Raw genomic sequence first — 20,739 nt, 5'->3', positions numbered from 1 at the left:
CGTGGACCCATAATATTTTTATCATTGTCCATTTAAATATCATTTTTTGAATTATTATGTAAAGCTTCGATTTTTTTTTCTAAAATTTTTTATAATTTTATTTTTCACAATTTTTATTATTTAGATTTTAAAGTTCATTTTTCCAAAATTTTTATTTTTATTTTTTAAAATTTAAAATTTTATTCTTTAGAATCTTATATTTTTATTTTTTGAAATTTTTAATTTTTGAAGTTTTATTTAAACGCTTGTTTTTCCATATTTTGATTGTTTTCAGAATTTTTACCCAAAACACTCATCAAAAAATGTATTTTGAGTTTTCTCTAATAAACTTAACCGTCATTTTTGAAAATACATTTTCAAAAATACTAGACCAAACACATTTTTAGTATTTTGCAAATCTGAAACTGAAAATAGCTTGAAACAATAAACAAAACGCACCCTAATATTTTTCTGTTAAAAAAAAAAACCACTAAGGAATTTTGCATTATTTATATCGGAGATTGGTTGTTACACATCTCGTTCTTTGGTCTCACAAGTTGTACTAGCAATTATTATTTTACACTAATTGAATTGAAAAGATAAAATTGAATTGATTTGAAAATGAATTCTTGGGAATTGAATTGTCTAGAATTTGTTTTCCTGGAAATTGTAAATTATTGTGTTTGATTGATACAAATTTTCACGTGAAAAATGTTGAAATAAAAGTGTTTTTTATGTTCGTTTGACTTTATTTTATATAAAAATTGTCAATTAAAAGGATATGACTTACTGGTGTTGGAGATGAAATTTGTTTCCATTGCTTAAAAAAAATAAAAAAATTCAAGAAAATCATCTATCTTTTGGTGTTCGTTTTGTTTTATTTTATATGAAAGTTGTCAATTAAAGGGAAATATTTTTTTACAATAATTTTTAAAATTTGTTAACTTTATCAACAAAAAAAAAAAAGAAAATTTAAAAAATACATATATGCTACAATAACCAGGAAAATCAATTTCCACCATATTGGTGGGAATTGATTTTCCCTAAAAAGCTAAAAAAGTCCAAAGTACAAGAAAACATGGAACTTAAATTCCATGGTAAAAAAAACCATATCAAACATTTGAAAGTGAGAAAATGGAATCCATGGAAAAGATTTGCCAATCAAACATGGACTAACTGAGGAAATAAAGGTAAATTTTCACAACCAATGCGACTATTCTGGTTTAAATTTTGTTGTTATAAATCAACTTCAATTTTAATCAAGACCCCATTTGTTTCTCCTTTTTTGACGGAAATCTATACGTGACAATCAAAAATTGATGGTCCTCATTTATTTCATTAAATTTGTAATTATTCCACTTTAGCAACTAACAATTACGTGTGATGATCATCATTTTTCAACACCACATCATAAAAGTACCTTAATTGATATTAAATCAAAAAGCAATTGCCGAATTAAAATCAAATTAAAGTAAAATTATCAAATTAAAGTGTACTTAGTCAATTAACACTAAGTAAAATATAATTATTGTGAATGAAAATTAACCAGAGCCTTCGGCCCTACAATTCAGGGGCGAACCCAACTCCTGCATTGGACTTTGGACCAGCCCCATTGGATATATATTTTGGAGCACTAGAAATGTCTGTGGCCTCTAATTCATTTGTTCAAGGTGAAGCACACCAGAAATATCGGATGTAAAAGACACGCCAAATTATAAGTTATTACATTTTTAGTATAATGTTGTTATTTTTTCACTTTTATTAATATCGTCTGCACTGAAAAAAATTTCTAGGTCCGCCCTTGACCCTACTCGCTCATTGAAGTGAGCACTATTCGGATGGTTGTGATGTGCTTCTCAGGACAGTCGCCAATAATGGGAAATTCTTAATAAAGACAAGGAGCATACAAACATCTTCTAATTCATGTACCACAAATTAGACGTTTTCCTTTCAATAGAAAATCTGAAATCTTGGGAACTAAAGCAGTGCACTTTCCAGGAAGTTTCATGACATGTCAGTTTACCTTATTTTAGGCATTATGCACCAATTTTTATTCCGAAACTTCAGGGCGGCAGTTGGCTATGTTTATGTATATGTTTCAGAAGTTGAAAGCGAAGTAGAACGTTGTTCTTCAGCAACAGTTTATTGTAAAAAACTGAATTTCCAATGCAACACAATATGGTTTCATAACAAACAAAATATTTTACAAAAAGAAAGACCAATTATTTTAGAGGTCGTGCAAAATCAAGTCCCGAAACACAAATTCCCCTGACGGTGTTGTCTTCTTCCTCTTCGCAACAGTATAAATCTTCAAGAAAGAATGAAAAGCATAATTTACTCGACCTTAAATGAATTTGCAACATCGATGACAAAACGGTATTTAACATCAGATTTCTCGAGACGCTTCATCGCAGTGTTGATATAATCCATGGAAATGATCTCGACATCTGCAGATATGTTGTGTTTTGCGGCAAAATCGACCATTTCTTGAGTCTCTTTTAATCCTCCAATTCGACTGCCACTTATCGACTTTCTACCTGTTAATACATTACGTATGTTAGGCCATTATTTCAAATCCAAACAATCAAAACAAGTGAGAAACATTGATTGAATTTCTTACCAAAAATCAGAGGTAACATTGGCACCTCGAGTGGCTTTTCTGCAGCACCAACCATGATAAGATGTGAATGAGGCTTCAATAAATTTACCAATGGTAGAAGGGGATGAGAAACAGACACAGTATCAATGATCCTGTCCAACGTCCCAACTGCAGCCTATTAACACATCACAAAAACTCAATATTTAACCACCTCGTCTAAAAGCTTGAGCTATTAGAGTCGTAACATTTATTCATATAAATCTCACCTCCATTGCCTCTTGATCACGGCTGACTAAGAATGAGTCTGCACCAAGACGTTCGGTCGCTTCCTGCCTCTTATTAATAGATGTACTGATCACCGTCACCTTACTCCCGAAAGCCTTAGCAAATTTTACAGCCACATGGCCGAGCCCACCAAGACCAACGACACCAATATTCAATCCGGGCTTGTCGAGTCCATAGTACTTCAAGGGGCTGTAAGTCGTAATCCCGGCACACAAGAGAGGAGCACCGGCATCAAGAGGCAAGTTCTCCGGCCAGCGAATGACAAAGTGCTCGTCAGCAACAATTTTGTCAGAGTAACCTCCATATGTAACAGTGCCATCGGTGTAACGCGCACCGTAGGTGAGTATAAATTTGGAACAGTAATTTTCAAGATCGTTGGCACATTGATCACACTCACGACAAGATCCAACCATCCCTCCAACTCCGACTTTGTCCCCGACCTTGAATTTCTCCACCTTGCTACCAACCTCTGTGACCATGCCGGTGATCTCGTGCCTGCAATAAACAGCCCGGTTGCATCGGTTACTTTCCTTAAATCTACAGAATCACAACCTAACAGGCAATGTTGCTGTTTATACATTTTGGTGCATGAGATATCCATCTCAGGATACAAATTCCAGCTCAGTTTATCGACTAACACAAGAAAAGAAATTAAAGCTACATACAGGCGGTTTCAGACTTTGAAACTCCTGGATTCCTCAACCTTCATCATTAATCAAAACAATACTAGAATGAAAATTGTGTGCGTATAAAGTGGGATAGTGAGGGGAGATCTTACCCAGGAACAATTGGAAACTGAGTTAAGCCCCATTCATTCTTGGCCATATGAAGATCCGAATGACAGACACCACAATACAGCACTTTAACCTGCACATCACGTTCACCTGTGACCCTGAAAATGTACTCCAAATCCTTCAAAATATAACAGAAAATAAAACGCACAAATAAAGTCCAAAAACTAAAGAATCGTGATCTATACCTTCTGGAGAAGTTGAAAGTAGAAAAATGAGCAGATGGGTCTCTGGCAGCCCATCCAAAAGCTTTCACAGGGTGCTCTGTTTCTGATGATTTTGCCATCTCTTTAGCGTTTTTGCTGGGAGAATGTTTGATCAAATTGAGAGAGGCAACGGGTTATGGGTTTCTCAACAAGTAGGTGTTTTTTTATGGGTTATATTGATCAAGAATGCAGGATTTCTTAAGCAGACAATCAGGAAATTAATGTGAAGTCAAAAGGAAGAGTTTGAAAGTTTGACCCATCTGTTGTAATAATATTTAGGAAAAATTGCAGCAAAGGCCCCAAATCTTTAAAATATTAGCAAACTTTCTCCAAACCTTTAATTTGTTGCAACCGTCACCCCAAACCTTTCAAATCATTGCATCGGGGGCCCTTTTGGACGGTTTTCATCAAATGTCTGTTAGTTGATTAGGAGTTTTGACTTTGACTACATTTTTAATATTTTTGAAAGGTGCCACATCACATTATGGACATCATTATGTGCAATAATTATGTACAAGTAGAATTTTCCATTCTCTAATGGTCGATCCACTTTCTATTTCCGTTGTGTTCATATTTGCAACAAGAAAAATGACATGATTGGATCTCGTGGTGATGCATTCCTAGACTTTCTTGTTAATTTGTATAAGAGCTAGCTATTATTTAATTGCTGCTTGTTTGATATAGTTTTTACATTTTTTTCAGGCTGATAACGAGGAGATTGATGTTTTGAAGATAAAAATAGAAACAGCTATATCAACTCTGAATGGTCTGCACAACCCTAAAGTTACATATTTATATTAACGATTTGTCACCTAGTGCACGTTTGGCTTACTTAAAATAAGTTTAATTTACTTTTAAGTTTAGCTCACAAAATACGTGAGAGTACATGTGGTTAGACTTCCTTAAGGATTTCCATTTTCGCCAGAGTTGGGTAGCCTGTGGAAATGTAATTTGGCAGGAAGAAAATTTTCACATAAAAACTTTCTTACTTGAAGTGATTTTTTGTTTGGATTTTCTTTTTTCCTGTTTTAGCTCCAATATTATTTAACAGTTAAGTTGTTACCTATGAACGTGGAGCATTAACAGAACTAATTATGTTTATGACTCGTTTGTCTCGCTTAAAAGTATCGTTTTTCTATATAGTTATATATGTTTTAAATATTATAGAATTTATGAATGACTATTATACATTTACAGTTCTCATCATTCTAATCATTATGATGGTTGTATCCCTTGTAACTCTAATTTTTCTTCATAAAATTTCATTGGTTTCTCGCTTTTGTTCTCTTTTTCTCTTTGATTTATGATACGTTATTAGCATGATTCTCTCAAAATCAAAATAAATTAATTAGAAAGTAATAATTTGTATAAGCATAATCATCTGTCACGTGTACCAAAATTAATTTGGTGACATTTTTATTTTTTTTTCACATATGCATTATAATATTCTGCCTCTTGACTCCGTCATAATCGAGTCTACCTCTTTAAACTCTGCCTCGTTATTCACATTTGTACACATGTCATTCGCGTTTGTCTTATTCACCAATATTTTCACAAGCATTCACGTTTGTCTACGTATCTTACCACGTCAAATTCAAGATAGCTGTTCACTAAGAAAGTGCAACCACAAGTGCACGGGTGCGCTCAAGTAATAAAGTGGATGTCGGGTCCGCATTGATCCCTTGAAGAGTGTTTCTTCCAATTACACGATAATTGTTTCAAATTAACGATAAAGATACACAATTAAATTTTTTGAAGTTAGAAATGAAAAAAAAGAAAAGAAAATTATATATTAATTAAACTAACAATTGTGAAAATGATAAGATTTTAGATTTTAAATGAGTTGGGATTTACGATATTGCTTAACCATCGTTTCATTAATATCTCAATAAACTGAAAATAAAATAACCTAATGTTAGACCCGATTTTCTAATTTTAATTAGTTACTTTTCTCGAGCGAAAATAACTCTAGTTAATTAGTTTTACCCACTATATCTCTATATTGATAACACAACCAACTGTATTAAATTGTAGTGAAAATAATTCAATGAGTCATCTAGGGTTACAAATATATCTCTATCCCCTAAAACAATCTATGGCAGTAAGACAATTGGCTTCTTCTTTTTTTATGATTAATTTCTTATTTCTTATTTTTTCTAATTTAATTTCTAACTTATTTTAATGTAATAAATGGGAAGTTACTATTGTACCCTTTCAAAAATATTAAAAATATTGTCAAAGTCAAAATTCCTAGTCAACTAATAGACATTTGGATGAAAACCGTCCAAAGGGACCTCCACTGCAACATTTTGAAAGGTTTGGAATGATGGTTGTAACAAATTAAATGTTTGAGGAAAGTCTGCTAATGTTTTAAAGGTTTGGGGCCTCTGCTGCAATTTTTCACAATTTTTTACTTTGGTTACTAGTTCTCCACCGAAAAATAAAAAGAGTAAATTGCCCGAAATGTCCATTTTTATGTGGGAATTTGCAAAAATGTCCAAAGTTTTCCCAATGTCCATTTTCCAATTATTTGGACAAGAATACCCTTGCCTGCAATTTTTAACTCCAAAGTTGTATTCAAATTGTGTCCCATCATTAAGAATTGTGTTGTCAATAAAATTATGACACATAACCTATGTTACTTGTTTCAAAAAGTACAAATGTCAATCACATTAAATAAGTAGCCGGGTCATTTGAATTGAAAAATGGGTAAAGTCAAAAATATTAAAAATATTGTCAAAGTCAAAATTCCTAGTCAACTAATAGACATTTGGATGAAAACCGTCCAAAGGGACCTCCAATGCAACATTTTGAAAGGTTTGGGATGATGGTTGTAACAAATTAAATGTTTGAGGAAAGTCTGCTAATGTTTTAAAGGTTTGGGGCCTCTGCTGCAATTTTTCACAATTTTTTACTTTGGTTACTAGTTCTCCACCGAAAAATAAAAAGAGTAAATTGCCCGAAATGTCCATTTTTATGTGGGAATTTGCAAAAATGTCCAAAGTTTTCCCAATGTCCATTTTCCAATTATTTGGACAAGAATACCCTTGCCTGCAATTTTTAACTCCAAAGTTGTATTCAAATTGTGTCCCATCATTAAGAATTGTGTTGTCAATAAAATTATGACACATAACCTATGTTACTTGTTTCAAAAAGTACAAATGTCAATCACATTAAATAAGTAGCCGGGTCATTTGAATTGAAAAATGGGTAAAGTGAAAATATAAAACTCTATTCTTGGTCTTCATTCAATTTTCATCTAAATGTGAAATCCTCCCTCTCAGCTTAGAAATCCAGAAACACAAGGCGACAATTTACTGATTTAATTGGAAGTGAAGAGCCGCTGTGAAGAGTTGCTACACCTTTAACATTTCCGTTCATCCCCTAGCTGCTTCGTCTTCCTTAGTTACCTTCAATAAGGTAACTTTACATAGATACATCCTTTTTCTTTTTTTATTGTTTGCTGTTGTAATTTTAATGTGTATTTTATCTGATTTGATTTTACAATGTTGAATTTAATTTTTGATGGTTGCAAATTTTAGTTAGAGTTTAGTAGACTTCTCGTTATTATGTTTTATATATGTGTATATATTAATTAATTAACTCAAAATTTGCTGTATATACTTCATTTCCTGTGCGTGTATGTAGCCCAATAAATTTCTCCTGTGCATGTATACATATCTCCTCCAATGCTTCGGTTTTCTATGCAAATGTATAGATAATAAAGGCAGCCGACAATTCTTAGCATGTATATTGGCTCTGTGTTTCTCCCTGAACAGCTACCGGCAGCAACAACCTTTGTTTTCTTCTTATTTTGCTTTGTTTCTGCATGTATATCAATATAAAATAATGACAACCGGGCAGTGTTTTGCTGTCAAAGGGACTCTCTTACGTATATGTGTAATCCTCATTTTTCAGCCTCCAATGAGTGTGAAAAAATGTGAAATATTGGCCGCCCCCTCATTTTCCGTAGGCGTGTATGTGTAATATATTCTTGGTTGCCTTCAAATATGTGTGTAAAGTATATTATACGGGCTGCATGTACGTGTTTATCCATTACTTTAACGTAGCTGAAATTGTTGGCTCCAATTCAAAGCCATTAACCTCGCCTCATATAGACATGCATAGATTATTTAACGGACGAATTAATTTCTCTTCTCACTAGATTCCTTTGTAGTTGGGATTTAAACCATCACTTTAACCTTACACACTATGCTTTATGAGTACCTATTTCATTAGATAGCAAGCATTTTCAATGGTTATTTGGGTTTTATTTTTTTTTCATGTTGTCGTTTCTTAGATTTTTTTTTTGTTCTTACATTCTCCTAATACTTTTCATGTATTTTTTGCTATATATAGATGACTTCTTCACACCGATTCAAAGCACTAGAGGAAGCGCGCGTCCTAACGCAGGTTTAACAGGTCAGTAACTTGAAATACATAACAGTTATCCTCAACAAACTCAATGCACAACAAAAGCGTATGTTCGAGGAAAGTTGCATAGAACATGTTGCCATGTTATCGGAGCTGATGTCTGGGCAATTAATTCATAAAATGGTGAATAGATCGGTGTTTTTTAGCAAAAGTTTCGAGGTTTGGTTCAAGGTAAACCATAGGTTTGCACGATTCGGACTGCCAGAGTTTGCATTAATCACCAGGTTGAAGTGTGGTAAAGTACCGAAAGGTGATAATTTGGACAACATCCTAGGAAAAACTCGACTATGGGACAAACTGTTTACTCGTAGAGATCGGGTAACGTGTGTTGACCTGGAGAATGTTTTCCTGAAATGTACCCAATGTAATGATCATTACAAACTTGGGTTGCCACTGATTATTGAAGGGGTCTTCAATTGCAAAGATCGAAATATGGGAATATATCCCGAAACTCTTTCCATTGTGGATGACTTGGATTTCTTCAATGCCTACCCATGGATGACAGTGTGTTTTTAAACTTCTTGTCAAATCACTTCTTCGTAGATGGGGTAGAGAGGCAGACTTAGCAAAAGGTCCACGACTGTGACCAAATACCTATCACGTTGTACGGTTTCCCTCTTGCTATTCAGGTATACATGTTCCATATTTTCATTTCATTTTCCCCATCCCATGTTATGTCCCTCTGTATATAGTAACTTTCATTCTGTTCGTCATAGAGTTGTGGGTGTACGAGGCTATCCCAGAGCTGGGAGCTCGATTCGAGACAAAGATGGGGACGATATTCTGAGGATGTTGCGATGGACTGCCACAAAACAACCTCAGTCCAGAACATATTCAAACTTCTTTGAGAAAACACATGTGAGCATTTTGCATATAAAATTCCTGTTATAATTTCAAAATGACTAATATTTCATTTTGACAATTTTTTCTTTCCCTTATAGGTGCACTTATGGGCGATGTTGCGTGCTACTGCTCTAGAAGAATTGCAGTCTTATATTGTTGGTTTGGTTGCTTTACCAGACAAAGCAGACCAAGCTCTGGCAGCCTCATTGCTCAGTCAACAGAAATACAGGATTGCCCACCAGAAAGTGAAGTTATGCACAATGTAAACAACAATCAACGACAAAAGTCTCGGAGAGGCAACACAGGTGGAGTTCATCTCCGAGATTTGCATCCCGCTGAAGGTGGAGATGAAGACCATGGCGACCCGATCGTCGACCGTCCATCTTTTTCTATCGGTGCCACCGAGCACCCGTGAGGCCCATGTCTTCGGATGAGATCATATCTCTCTTAAATGAACAAAGAGAGGCCTTTGAGTGCAAGTTGGTCGAGTTGAGGGAGAAAATGAATGCGCGATTTGCTAGTTGGGAAAATGATATGGGGACTCATGTGCATGGTTTGAGGCAGCATGTGACTGATGAGGTCAATGTGATCCGACGTAGGCTTGATGAAGTGGCTACTAACATTGGGGGACACAATGCTGCCGATGAGTACGGTAGATTTAGGACTATTGCGGTGGAGATGTGCCCCACCATGATGGTTACGATCATAATTTCACGCCACATACGGAAGTGGACACACAGCATCCCAAACGAAGCAGTTGGCTGCCAGACCAATGATGTGTTCAAAATGTCGACGATTGGGGTTAGATTCGAGAGGATAGTTGATATTGCTCCAGGTCGTGTAATAGAGACTACAAACACTGTACCTACAGTTGCGTGCCCATCGATGCTTCCCCAATTGATGATGCCATCCGTGCTGAACCGTCGAAGATTGCTGATCTCCCCCTACGCAGACCTTGCTCGTTGAGACTGAAGATGCCTAGTGCAAATACTAAGACACCACAATCCAATCGCAAGAGAGGTAAGAAGGGTGTGCAGTGTGTGTACACCGCAATTCTCATATTTTTGTTCATGGAACGGACAGGCTGTCCGACTTTTTGTGGATGCAAACTTGTGGTTTATATGTTGTGGCATGTTCGGAAGGTTGTATGCTGAAAACAATTTATAACTTTATTATTTCCTATAGTGGACTTGTATTATGCATTAGTAAATATTCAGACTAATCGGCGTTGTCCAGAACATCTATTTTTTCAGTCGAAAAACATTATCGACTGCATTTGGTTATAATGACTTCGATTGCTATTTTACTTCTTCACATCTTTGTTCTCATTGTGTTGCCTTACCTACTATGATGTAGTAACCGTTTTCCACATGGTTGTCTATAGTTTGTAAATATTGTTGATGGAGATTCATATGTTGGTACAGAGAGTAAATGTTTTACCGGCATGCATTGTAACGATTAGGTGACAATTGATTAGATTTCACAAAAGGTTACCATGTACTGTGTTCATTGCTATATTTTGTTCTTCTCATAGTCGAACTGTCATTTTACACAAACGAAATATCAAGTGTCGAGAAATGCGGGTATTTCATATCCTGAACTACACATCAAATGTCAATGTTCTAATGAAATGTGGAGAAATAATATATTTTAGTTGAAATGTCGTTCTATACAAATGTAATGTCAAGTGTCCAGATTGACAAGCATTTAATGTCAAGAACTACACTTTAAATGTCAAGAAATGAATAAAATATCAAGAAATATATTGTTTCAATATAAATGTTAACGTCACATGTATTTTTGTAAAGCATAAAAATTTGGTACTCGTTCATTCAATTAGTTTCAATAATATGTGAACATATGTGTGATTATGTATGTGAAAATAAATTAAAGAATTAAAAGAAAATATAAATTATGTATTTTGAAACTCTTACCTATGATAACAAAAGATTAATTCTTTCTTTGGTTATCCTACTTGAACATAAAAAAAAGAGATGCAAGAAAAAATTGATTAATTCGGTTAGCTTTAATGAATTAAAGAAATTTGTCAAACTTTTTTTTTTGTCAATGTAAAATTTTATACATAAAAACTCTAGTAGAAATTATAAATATTGATAAAATTTGAACTAAAATAGTTTTATTTATCTTACAAAACGAAAAGAATTAAAAAGAATTTTTAATTAAACTAAAAATTATTTACAATATGAAGAAAAAATGGGTGATATAGTAATTTTCAAAAAAAATTCGTAAATTAAACGAAAAAGTTACAAATATTAAATATTAAATAAAGAACATATACATAATATTTAATTAAAATTGAAAAAATAAATTTTAGCATTAAGAGAAAATAAATACAAAAATTATAAATCGGAAAAAAAATATTTTCCATATAAACAAAAATAAATATATAAAAAAAGGAACAGAGTGATGAAGAGAAACCTGTCCATAACATGAAGAGGATCATCTCCGTGTTATGGAGAACAACTTCTCCATAACATGGAGACTCTCTCTCTATATTGGAGACTGTTATGGAGAAAGATTTTCTCTTCTCTATTTATTTTAATTTTTTTTGAATCAAAATTATTTTTAATTCTTTTATCTTTATGATAAAATTTAATTATTTCAATTTTAATTAAATAATATTTATATATTCTTTATTTAATTTTGTAACTTTCTTTTGTTTAATTCGTTTTGTTTTTAATATATTTTTTTTATATCGAGAAATATCTGAAATAGGGTCGGCAACAGTTCGATTATGGGTCGGTTCGGTCAAAATCATAATCGCTCCACCAATTTTTTGACCATATCATAACCGCACCATAACCACGTAAATCGGTTCGGTTCGTATCTCGATTCGATTCGATTAATAACCACGAAAATAAATTATTTTTTATAGGTTCATTCGTCAAATTGATATAAAACAATTTATAAAAAATCAATGAAAACAAAAATACAATATTCCAAACGAAAATGCAAACATTATCAAACAATATTCCAAACAAAAATGCAAACATTATCCCAATTTTCAGTTGCAAAATACAAATTTAACAAGCAATATTATAAATATAACAATACTAAACTTTTCATTCATTCTTAATTGTTGTGCATTCAAGTTACTTGATTCATTCTTTCCTACAAGTCTTACTAGCATAGATCAACACTCAAACTTGATTACTACATAATAAATAAGAAATGTAAGTAGAGAAGACAACGATACCACCTATTCCAAAATAGTCTTAACTAAGATTTAAATAAAAAAAGTACATCTTCGTCAACTTCCTTCTCACTAAACGTTGCACAAGCTCTAGAGTATGATGAAGGAGTAGAATTTTCTACACACAATAGAAAAAATTAACGATAAAAGGAAGTGTATAAATAACAAATATAAAACAATAAATCCTACAATGAATATCAATCCAAAGCCAATCGTAAGCACGCATGAAAGCTTCTAGAGTCTTCGGGTGAAGCCTATTTCTATATAGACTCACAAGTCTACCACTTGTACTAAATGCTGACTCAGATGCCACAGCAGATACTGGAGTGACTAATAAATCTCTTGCAACCTTTTGTAAAGTCGGATATTTTATTGAATTTGCTTTCCACCATGTCAATAAATTAAAACCATCCATCCTTGGCAATATTGGCTTGTCTAGAAAAATATCGAACTCTATTTTTACATGATCAACAGTAATAGAATGGCTAACAAATGTAACAAATTCCTAGAGGCGACGACGACTTGGACCGTGGAGGCAGTGGAGCCGTGCGTGAGTTTTTGATTTGTGGAGAGTAGGGTTTGCATTTATATATTGTTATACTAATGCTATTATTATGGGCTAATGGTAAGTGGGCTGGCTGAGACAAGTAGATGTAATGGGGGGATTTTGTTTTGAGTTGGATAGAAATGTAGTGTAAAACCCAATAATAAATTCAATTGTGTGTTTTTTTTTTTTGCTTTTTTTTTTAGCATGTAATCGGTTTGGTTTCGGCTCGACGGCGTAAATACCATACCCACACCGTCACAAACTGGTTCATCAAAATCAAAATCATATCCACTCCATTGCACCATCGGTTCAGTTTTTTCGACCCATTCGGTTCGGTTAACCGCAGTTTTCGATTTTGACGGTTCAAATTGCCATCCCTAGTCTGAAATGTATAGAACTCTAGGATACGAAATGCAATCTTGAGAATTCATAGATGCACGCCAACTATCGAGTTATTTGGTTTACAAACATCGATAACGACATTTCAAATGTCTTTACACTATGAAATGTCAAGACATACATGGGGACACATTATAAACACGGTCAAAATGTGGGAGTTGGTTTGAGTTCTTATAATGCAATTACACCTTTAATATGCTTTACACCTCTCTATATATATAATGAAACTTTGATTAACTCGGTTAGCTTTAATAAATTAAAGAAATTTATATTTTGTCAAAAAGTTCCAATTATTGCAACATAAGAAGTCACAACATTGATGCGTAAAGAATCATTGATATATATCCATAATGTGTAAAAAAGATTCAATTATCACAATACAACAAGCAAATATATTCACTATATACAGAATCTATCAACAACATTCAATTATCATAACACAATAAATTTGTTTATGACATTCACTCTTTTTCACACAATTAGTTAGGACTTGTCACATGCACACTTTTAGCTACTTCTTCTCACATTAACTCTTTATCCTCACATTTGCTCCCTCATCCATACATTTTGCTAGAGTTAATTGTCACGTTCACTCACTCTCCACACGTCTTAATTAAAGTCTCATTCTCACATTCACTCTAAAAGACATTTAGCCGAAAAGATTTTTCGACATTCGCTCAAAAAAAGAGATCATTTGATCGAAAAAGGTAAGTAATTCAAAATTTGTGTTCAAGATTTCTGCTACTTAGCAATTAGTTAAATATCATTGAAAAAATATATCTTTATGGCACGAAAATACAATTTTGTCGAAAAAACTATCTCCATTAATTAGGAGACAGTAGTCTTCGTGCCTCCGTGTCACGGAGACCATGAAACCTTTTTTTTTTTTTTTAATATAAATCCACCCCTGCTATTAGTATGTTTTACTATATGTGTAAACAAAAAATATTAGATTTGTTTGAAATATTAATTTTTGAACATTTTTAATTATAGTTTTTTTAGTATACAAGATGTGTTAAAAAAATTATATTTCCCTGAAAATATTTATTCTTAAATAATTTTACGATTAATAGTACTTTATTTTAGTATACTAGATGTGTAAAATCAAATGAAAATATTAATTCTTGAATAATTTGACACTTACTTATAGTATGTTTAGTATAGAAGTTGTGAAAAAAATAATTAGATTTGTTTAAAAATATTAATTTTTGTATAATTTATATAGAAGTCTTTAGAATACGTTCTCTCTCCAGAACAATGATTTTCTACTACCATCATTCAGTATCTAAATCCTGAATACTTTAAAGATTTTGTAGAATTCATAGATGTAAATCAATAATATTCTTTGATGTGTAGTAATTTTTATGGATTTATTTATAGAGTTGTTTTCAGAGGGGAAGAAGAATAATTTACTAGTAAGTTGGTATACGAATTTATAATGAGAGTTGTACATTGTGACAAAAATAATGAACTTTGGGTACGGTTAGATGACCATTTTGCTAGGTTTGGCATGCAAGAATTTTACGTCATTATTGGATTACTTTGCCATGAACCATCCATAGAAATTGATTATAATAACGATTGTCTTAAAAATCAATACTTCAATGGCGCAAATCGAATTAGCAATAGAATGCTTTTTGAAGCTTTTCACATGTGTGAAGATGAAGAAGATCAATTTAAGCTGGGATTAGTTATGTTGGTTGAGTGTGTGTTGAAATCGATTTCAAGACAAATTGATTATAGAACTCTGGGCATGGTTGAACATCTTGATGAGTTCCTTATGTATTAATGGGGCCGTAAAACATATTTCATTTTGTTAAATTCATTGAAAGAGTCACAATTGAAAAGAATACTAAGTATGCAACAGAACCAACAAACAGAATGTAAGTATGCAGTACAAGGCTATCCACTTGCATTTCAGGTATTTTGTTCCTATTCTAATTATTAACGTATTATGTATAATTTCTTTGTACAAAGAATAAATTATATACATCACATTTATTTTTAATTATGTTGCAATATTGGATATATGAAGCGTTTCCAAAGATTGGACAAAAGTTTGGTCGCTGTATATACAAAACGGTGCAGATTCCAGGAATGTATAATTGGAGGCCTAATATAGTACTCAAGGAATCGAATGTTAAGGAATTTTTGGATACTGAAGATGTATGAATTTTTTCTTTTCAATGTAGAATGACATTCACATTTAATTATTAACAAGTTCAATTCAACAAATTGATTATGATAGTTTGTTAAGATTACAAATCGAAGTCATTGCAGTGCTGCAGCCTACGGAAGAAGAATTACAAACACCGTGGTACACAAGTCTTTCACTGCCTGACAATGAACATAATAAATTAGATGCCATTGTCAACGGAGAATTAGATAATATAGTACAACCAATACAGAATAACATCCGTGTGCAAAAACGACCAGTCATGGTACATCGAGAATTTCAACTGGAGTTGGGCCTAGTTTTGTTTCTGGTGCCTCCAGATATATAACTAAAGATCGAATGAAAGAAATGTTGGGTATATACAGACATCATACAATATCATATGTGTCCGGTCTATGTGGCAAGTTGAAGGCAGAATTTGTTGAAGAATCAAGAGCCCTAAACCATGCGATCCTTGAAAGTCAGTTGTTCGAACAACATAACAAATTGTTGCAAGATTACATGCAATGTGGTATGCATTCATATATGAATAATTCTCTATCAAGTTTGTTTAACATTTATATTGCCTAGGAATCGCAGAAACAAGAAGCCCATTATCAGGCAATTCTCCAAAAGCAAGAAGAATTATTCCAACAGCAACAAGAGCACATGCAGTCTTATGTTGATACAAGTTTATGTTCTGTAAGATCTTACATTGATGAAAAGAATGAAAATATGCTAAACAGATTATTTAACTGAAAATCCAACATGGAAGCCATTATAGGTTCCATGCAGCAGGATATTTCTCCCCATGCGAGTCCAAATCTTACTGATCAACCACAACAACGTCTCAACCAATAGAAAGTGTTGAAATGTGGAGAAAAGAAAGGGAAAGCAAGATAAAATACACACATTCTTCGTCATCCACAGGCCGTCCTTTAAAAGACCACGACATTAAAAAGTATAAAAACATTAGAAACTGGATATCTAGAAATCAATCTGGGTAACAAATTTAACTCATTCTTAATCATTTGAATACTAAACATTATTATATCAATGCAAAAATTCTCTGTTGATTTATTCGACAGTACTTTAAATTATGTTATACAGTACATATTTGGACGATGGCAGTGGCAATGTCTATGGAAGAGACATGCTAAGAGCTTTAATGGATCTGACGAAGGATCTGAATATTGCGGTGAGTGAATGTTAGCAATGACAATCAATTTGATTTCATAGTTAATATATCTAATAAATGTTACATGTATTTATTCATTAGCATATTGAGTTGGAGCTGAAGTTATTGAGGCGACATATGAATGAAGGTTGTACTCTCGTCAATAAACAATATGCAATTTTGGACTTTCAATTTGAAGAGGAGTGTTTTCATCAAATGAGGTGGCATTGGACTTTCGAATGGAAAACTAGAGAGGTTAACTGGATGGAACTTGCCTATAAGACTACGTCAATGGTAGACTGCCTGTAGTTGGTTGTCTGTGGATGTGATGTAAGTGTTTATTAATTCCAAGCTAATATCCAGGCAATGAATGTTATCTTTTTCTGATCAATATTCTTGAATGGAAATTCTAGATATACGACTGCAGTAATAATGTTCACACACTAGATGCAATCAAGGCACACGTAGAAGCAACATGCACTATAGTTCAAGGATTATTACAGTGTTCACCCCTTTCCACAAGACGAGATATAAATAAATATAGAAATGAACGAATGAAGTAGGAGATTATACCATATCTATCATGTGCAAATAATGGGTGAGCATTTCAACTCTTGTTATTTACTACCGTAGTTAATTTATCGTATATACTAATTTTGACTAACGTAAAATCATTTCTTGTACATGCCAAATTGCGTAATGTTTGTACTCAAATATATAGAATGCTTCGTTGTAGGGCATCCAATAGAATCAATTTCAGCAGACAGGATATCACTATACAGACGAAAGATTACAATAGATCTTTGTCATAACGAATACTTTCTTCATCTTCAATAGTGAAAAAGTCGTAGTGGCTAACTGTACTTTGATTGTGTGACCGTTGATTATTTTTATCACCGGTGTCCATGAACGGTTGTTCATTGCTATATTTATGTATTTTTTTATGCTCGTACTGTCATTCTAGACAAAATGTAATGTCAAGTGTCAAGATATGCAGACATGTAATGTGGAGAACTACATGCAAAATGTCAAGAAATGTATGAAATGTCGAGACATGTCTCGTTTCCTTTTTTGGTACAAATGTCAACGCGATATCTAATGTAAGTTTAAGTGTTAAAAGATCGAATTACGAATGTCGATACCAACTATTGAAGTGTTGGAACGACATGAAATGTCATGAATTGCATCGATTTGTACGTTTTGTTCAACATTTTCATACTTTTTGGACTATACATTTCCCAATAAATATTATTTCAAGCATTAACAATGGAACGAAAATGGGCGAAATGGAGGCTAAGATTGACGGACAGGACAAGCAGGAGTTATTATGGGGACACAACATGTCAATCAAATGTAAATACAAGTAGGTGGAGTTGGTGTGATTACATTTTAATGCAGTAATGCACACCTCAGTGTTCACTATAAAATAATGAAATTGGCTTCAATATGCAAGCATGTTTCTTTGAACAAAATATTAACGTGAACAAGTTCTTCAGGTGAATATGTTTTCATCAACTGAACGGACTCCACATATTGCTGTTGTCATGAACGTATCCGTACCCAGCTCTTCAGCGACCAACCCCATCATCATCGACTCAGAAGACAATGAAGAAATCAATGTCGTTGTTCCATATATTCCTCAATCAGCGAACCACCATCGTAGGGTTTGCCTTCACCCCATTCCATTCCCTAATCTAATCGATGAAATTGAGCGACTGCATATTGGAGATGGTAATCATAACGTCGATCGTGAGAACGTACCAATGGAGGTCCCATAGGAAGCAGACCAAGCTTTGGTGGACAACAACTTCTCGGTGATTTCGATCAGAAATGATGACGTGATAGTGATAAGCTCGGACGACGACGATGACAATGACAGTGTTATGTCTTCTTTGTCCATTATGGAGGACATGTATAAGGTAGTATATCTATAATGTCTAAGCATATCCAATGACATATTTATAGGTATATGGATAATGGATAATTTTTGTGGTGACAACCAATTTGTATGTGCAGTGACCTCGAACATGCACATAGTGGTTTTCCACTTTTGTTGTGACGACTATTTAGTATGGCCAGTGACATAAGAAAATGAGTCATGCATGACTTTCTTTTGTATCCATTACCAAGTTGTGTATATAATAATGAAGAAAATTGCAGTACTGAAGCAGTTATTAACTTTTGTCTTCATGAAATTACGTGGTAATAAAATCGAACCCTACCGATAACATTCAGAAACGAAATGATAGAAAGCATGTAATGCTCATAAATCTATTCAACACGTAAATAATATATGTTAGCGAATCATTTCATACACAAAATCGAACCCTACCAATTACATTTGGAAAGAAAATGATAGAAACCGTGAAATGTACAAAAATCTATTGAACACATGGATAGTCCATGTTAGCAAATGATTTCAAACACAGAATACATTGGTAATTCAAGTGCACGTGTTACTTCTTCGTGTCGAGTTCCTACATGTTTGCATATTGTGTCCGGAACCACCACATTGACCACATTTTCGGGTGCTGGTAGACCATGCAGTTCTTGACCTTCTACGTTGGGTAGGAGGACGACCTGGTGCTATACATGTATTTGGAGGCAAAATGTTGATGGAACTAATAGCATTAGGAACAACCCAATCTAACTCCATTCCAACGGGGTAAAGAAGTTCGGTGTAGGAAGCTTGCCAACACTCCGTGGTGTAGTAATGGGAACACAAATCGTACAGTAATATACCTTTTGAGCGCGCAACGCGGGATGCGTGTGCACATGGAATTTGTCGCATTTGAAACTCTCAACATGAACATGTCTTACCTACAAGGTCGATAGTACAAATTTCTGCACCTGTGCCAACCTCGAAAACGAGTTTATCCAAATTTCGTATATCTAAGGTTGCACCGACGTCAAATGATTGTCTCAATTCCCCCTTCATTTTTGATGTCATGGCAGTATGACAGTTAGTAGATGCGTTTCTCCGCTTGAAGAACCATTGTTGCATCAATGTCGTAATGTGTTGGACGAACGAGGTTATAGGAAAACTTTGTTGCTGCCTGAAAACTGAATTCAATGACTCTGCAATGTTATTAGCCATGATATTGTACCGATTACCAACAAAATTTGCCTGTGACCAAGTAGATGGACCAGCACATTCCAAATAAGAAACGACTGTTGGCCAAATGGTCCGAATCTGTCTCATCATTTGCTGGAATTCTGATACGCGGTATGCGAATGCTGCACTTTTGAAAAGGAATATGACATTTCGACTGCTATACCTAGCAATGAGATTTTTCTTGATATACCATATGCAGGTACCATGGTGTAAAAGCGGGAAAAGCATCGTAATTGCTCGCTTAATACTATTTTTCCTGTCGGATACAAACACTAGCTAATTTGAATCATCAACAATATCTTTCAACTTTGTGAAGAACCAATACCATGATGCACTTGTTTTCCCATCAACACCCCCCAAGCAATAGAATATATTTGCATGTTGGCATCATGCGCTGCAGCTACTAGTAGTGTTTCCTTATACCGACCCTTCAAATGACTCCTATCGACACAAATTACCAGCCTCATGTGCTCTCAAAGACCACGTATGCTCGGCCCGAATGCTAAGAAAAAGTAGAATAACCTGTTATTAGGGTCAAGCTCAATGTGTACGATGATTCCTAGGTTTCGCTCAGTTAACATGTGATAGTATGAAAGTAATTTTTGATAACTCTCTTCAGGTGAACCGTGAAGAATTCGAAGTCCCTTCTCTTTACCCTACCACGCTTTACTGTAGCTAAGCGTACACCAAACTCACGTTGTATATCCCCAACAATGCCCGTGGGAACGTATGTTTGGTTTCCATCAGCCAATCATCTGGTAATGTGATGCCCAATCAGTGCACTCGTTGCATGAATTTGAGCACTCCGTCGAACATCCAAAGAACATGTGTGCTCAGGTATGTACCTTCGAATCTTAAAGAAGTTTGTACTTTTTATCTTGGAGGCTCGTAGTAACCAATGACACGTGGTGTTGATGCAGCACACAGTCAGAGATCTGGGATTAGACTTTTTAACCTTGAAATGAAACTTCTCTGTCAAAGCATTTAGTCGAAGT

The 20,739-nt window shown here is 34.0% G+C and overlaps 2 protein-coding genes across 2 annotated transcripts; both read right to left on the bottom strand.

The window, feature by feature from the left end:
* Positions 1 to 2,084: 2,084 nt before the first annotated feature.
* LOC111373466 (8-hydroxygeraniol dehydrogenase-like) lies at positions 2,085 to 4,022 on the bottom strand. The gene is made up of 5 exons (XM_022995999.1): positions 3,843 to 4,022; positions 3,642 to 3,755; positions 2,845 to 3,358; positions 2,600 to 2,753; positions 2,085 to 2,516 (listed from the first exon to the last, which is right to left on the bottom strand). Exons 1-5 carry the CDS (start codon positions 3,938 to 3,940, stop codon positions 2,314 to 2,316), a joined length of 1,083 nt encoding a protein of 360 aa, XP_022851767.1. The 5' UTR covers positions 3,941 to 4,022; the 3' UTR covers positions 2,085 to 2,313.
* A 15,050-nt stretch (positions 4,023 to 19,072) lies between these two features.
* On the bottom strand, positions 19,073 to 20,325 carry LOC111373462. Its single transcript, XM_022995995.1, has 4 exons — positions 20,267 to 20,325; positions 20,096 to 20,185; positions 19,450 to 20,000; positions 19,073 to 19,317 (listed from the first exon to the last, which is right to left on the bottom strand). Exons 1-4 carry the CDS (start codon positions 20,323 to 20,325, stop codon positions 19,073 to 19,075), a joined length of 945 nt encoding a protein of 314 aa, XP_022851763.1.
* Positions 20,326 to 20,739: the final 414 nt, after the last annotated feature.

This window comes from Olea europaea, unplaced genomic scaffold (genome assembly GCF_002742605.1).
Source record: "Olea europaea var. sylvestris unplaced genomic scaffold, O_europaea_v1 scaffold1135, whole genome shotgun sequence".
Taxonomy (NCBI): domain Eukaryota; kingdom Viridiplantae; phylum Streptophyta; class Magnoliopsida; order Lamiales; family Oleaceae; genus Olea; species Olea europaea.
This window is presented reverse-complemented; position numbering and strand designations above follow the sequence as displayed.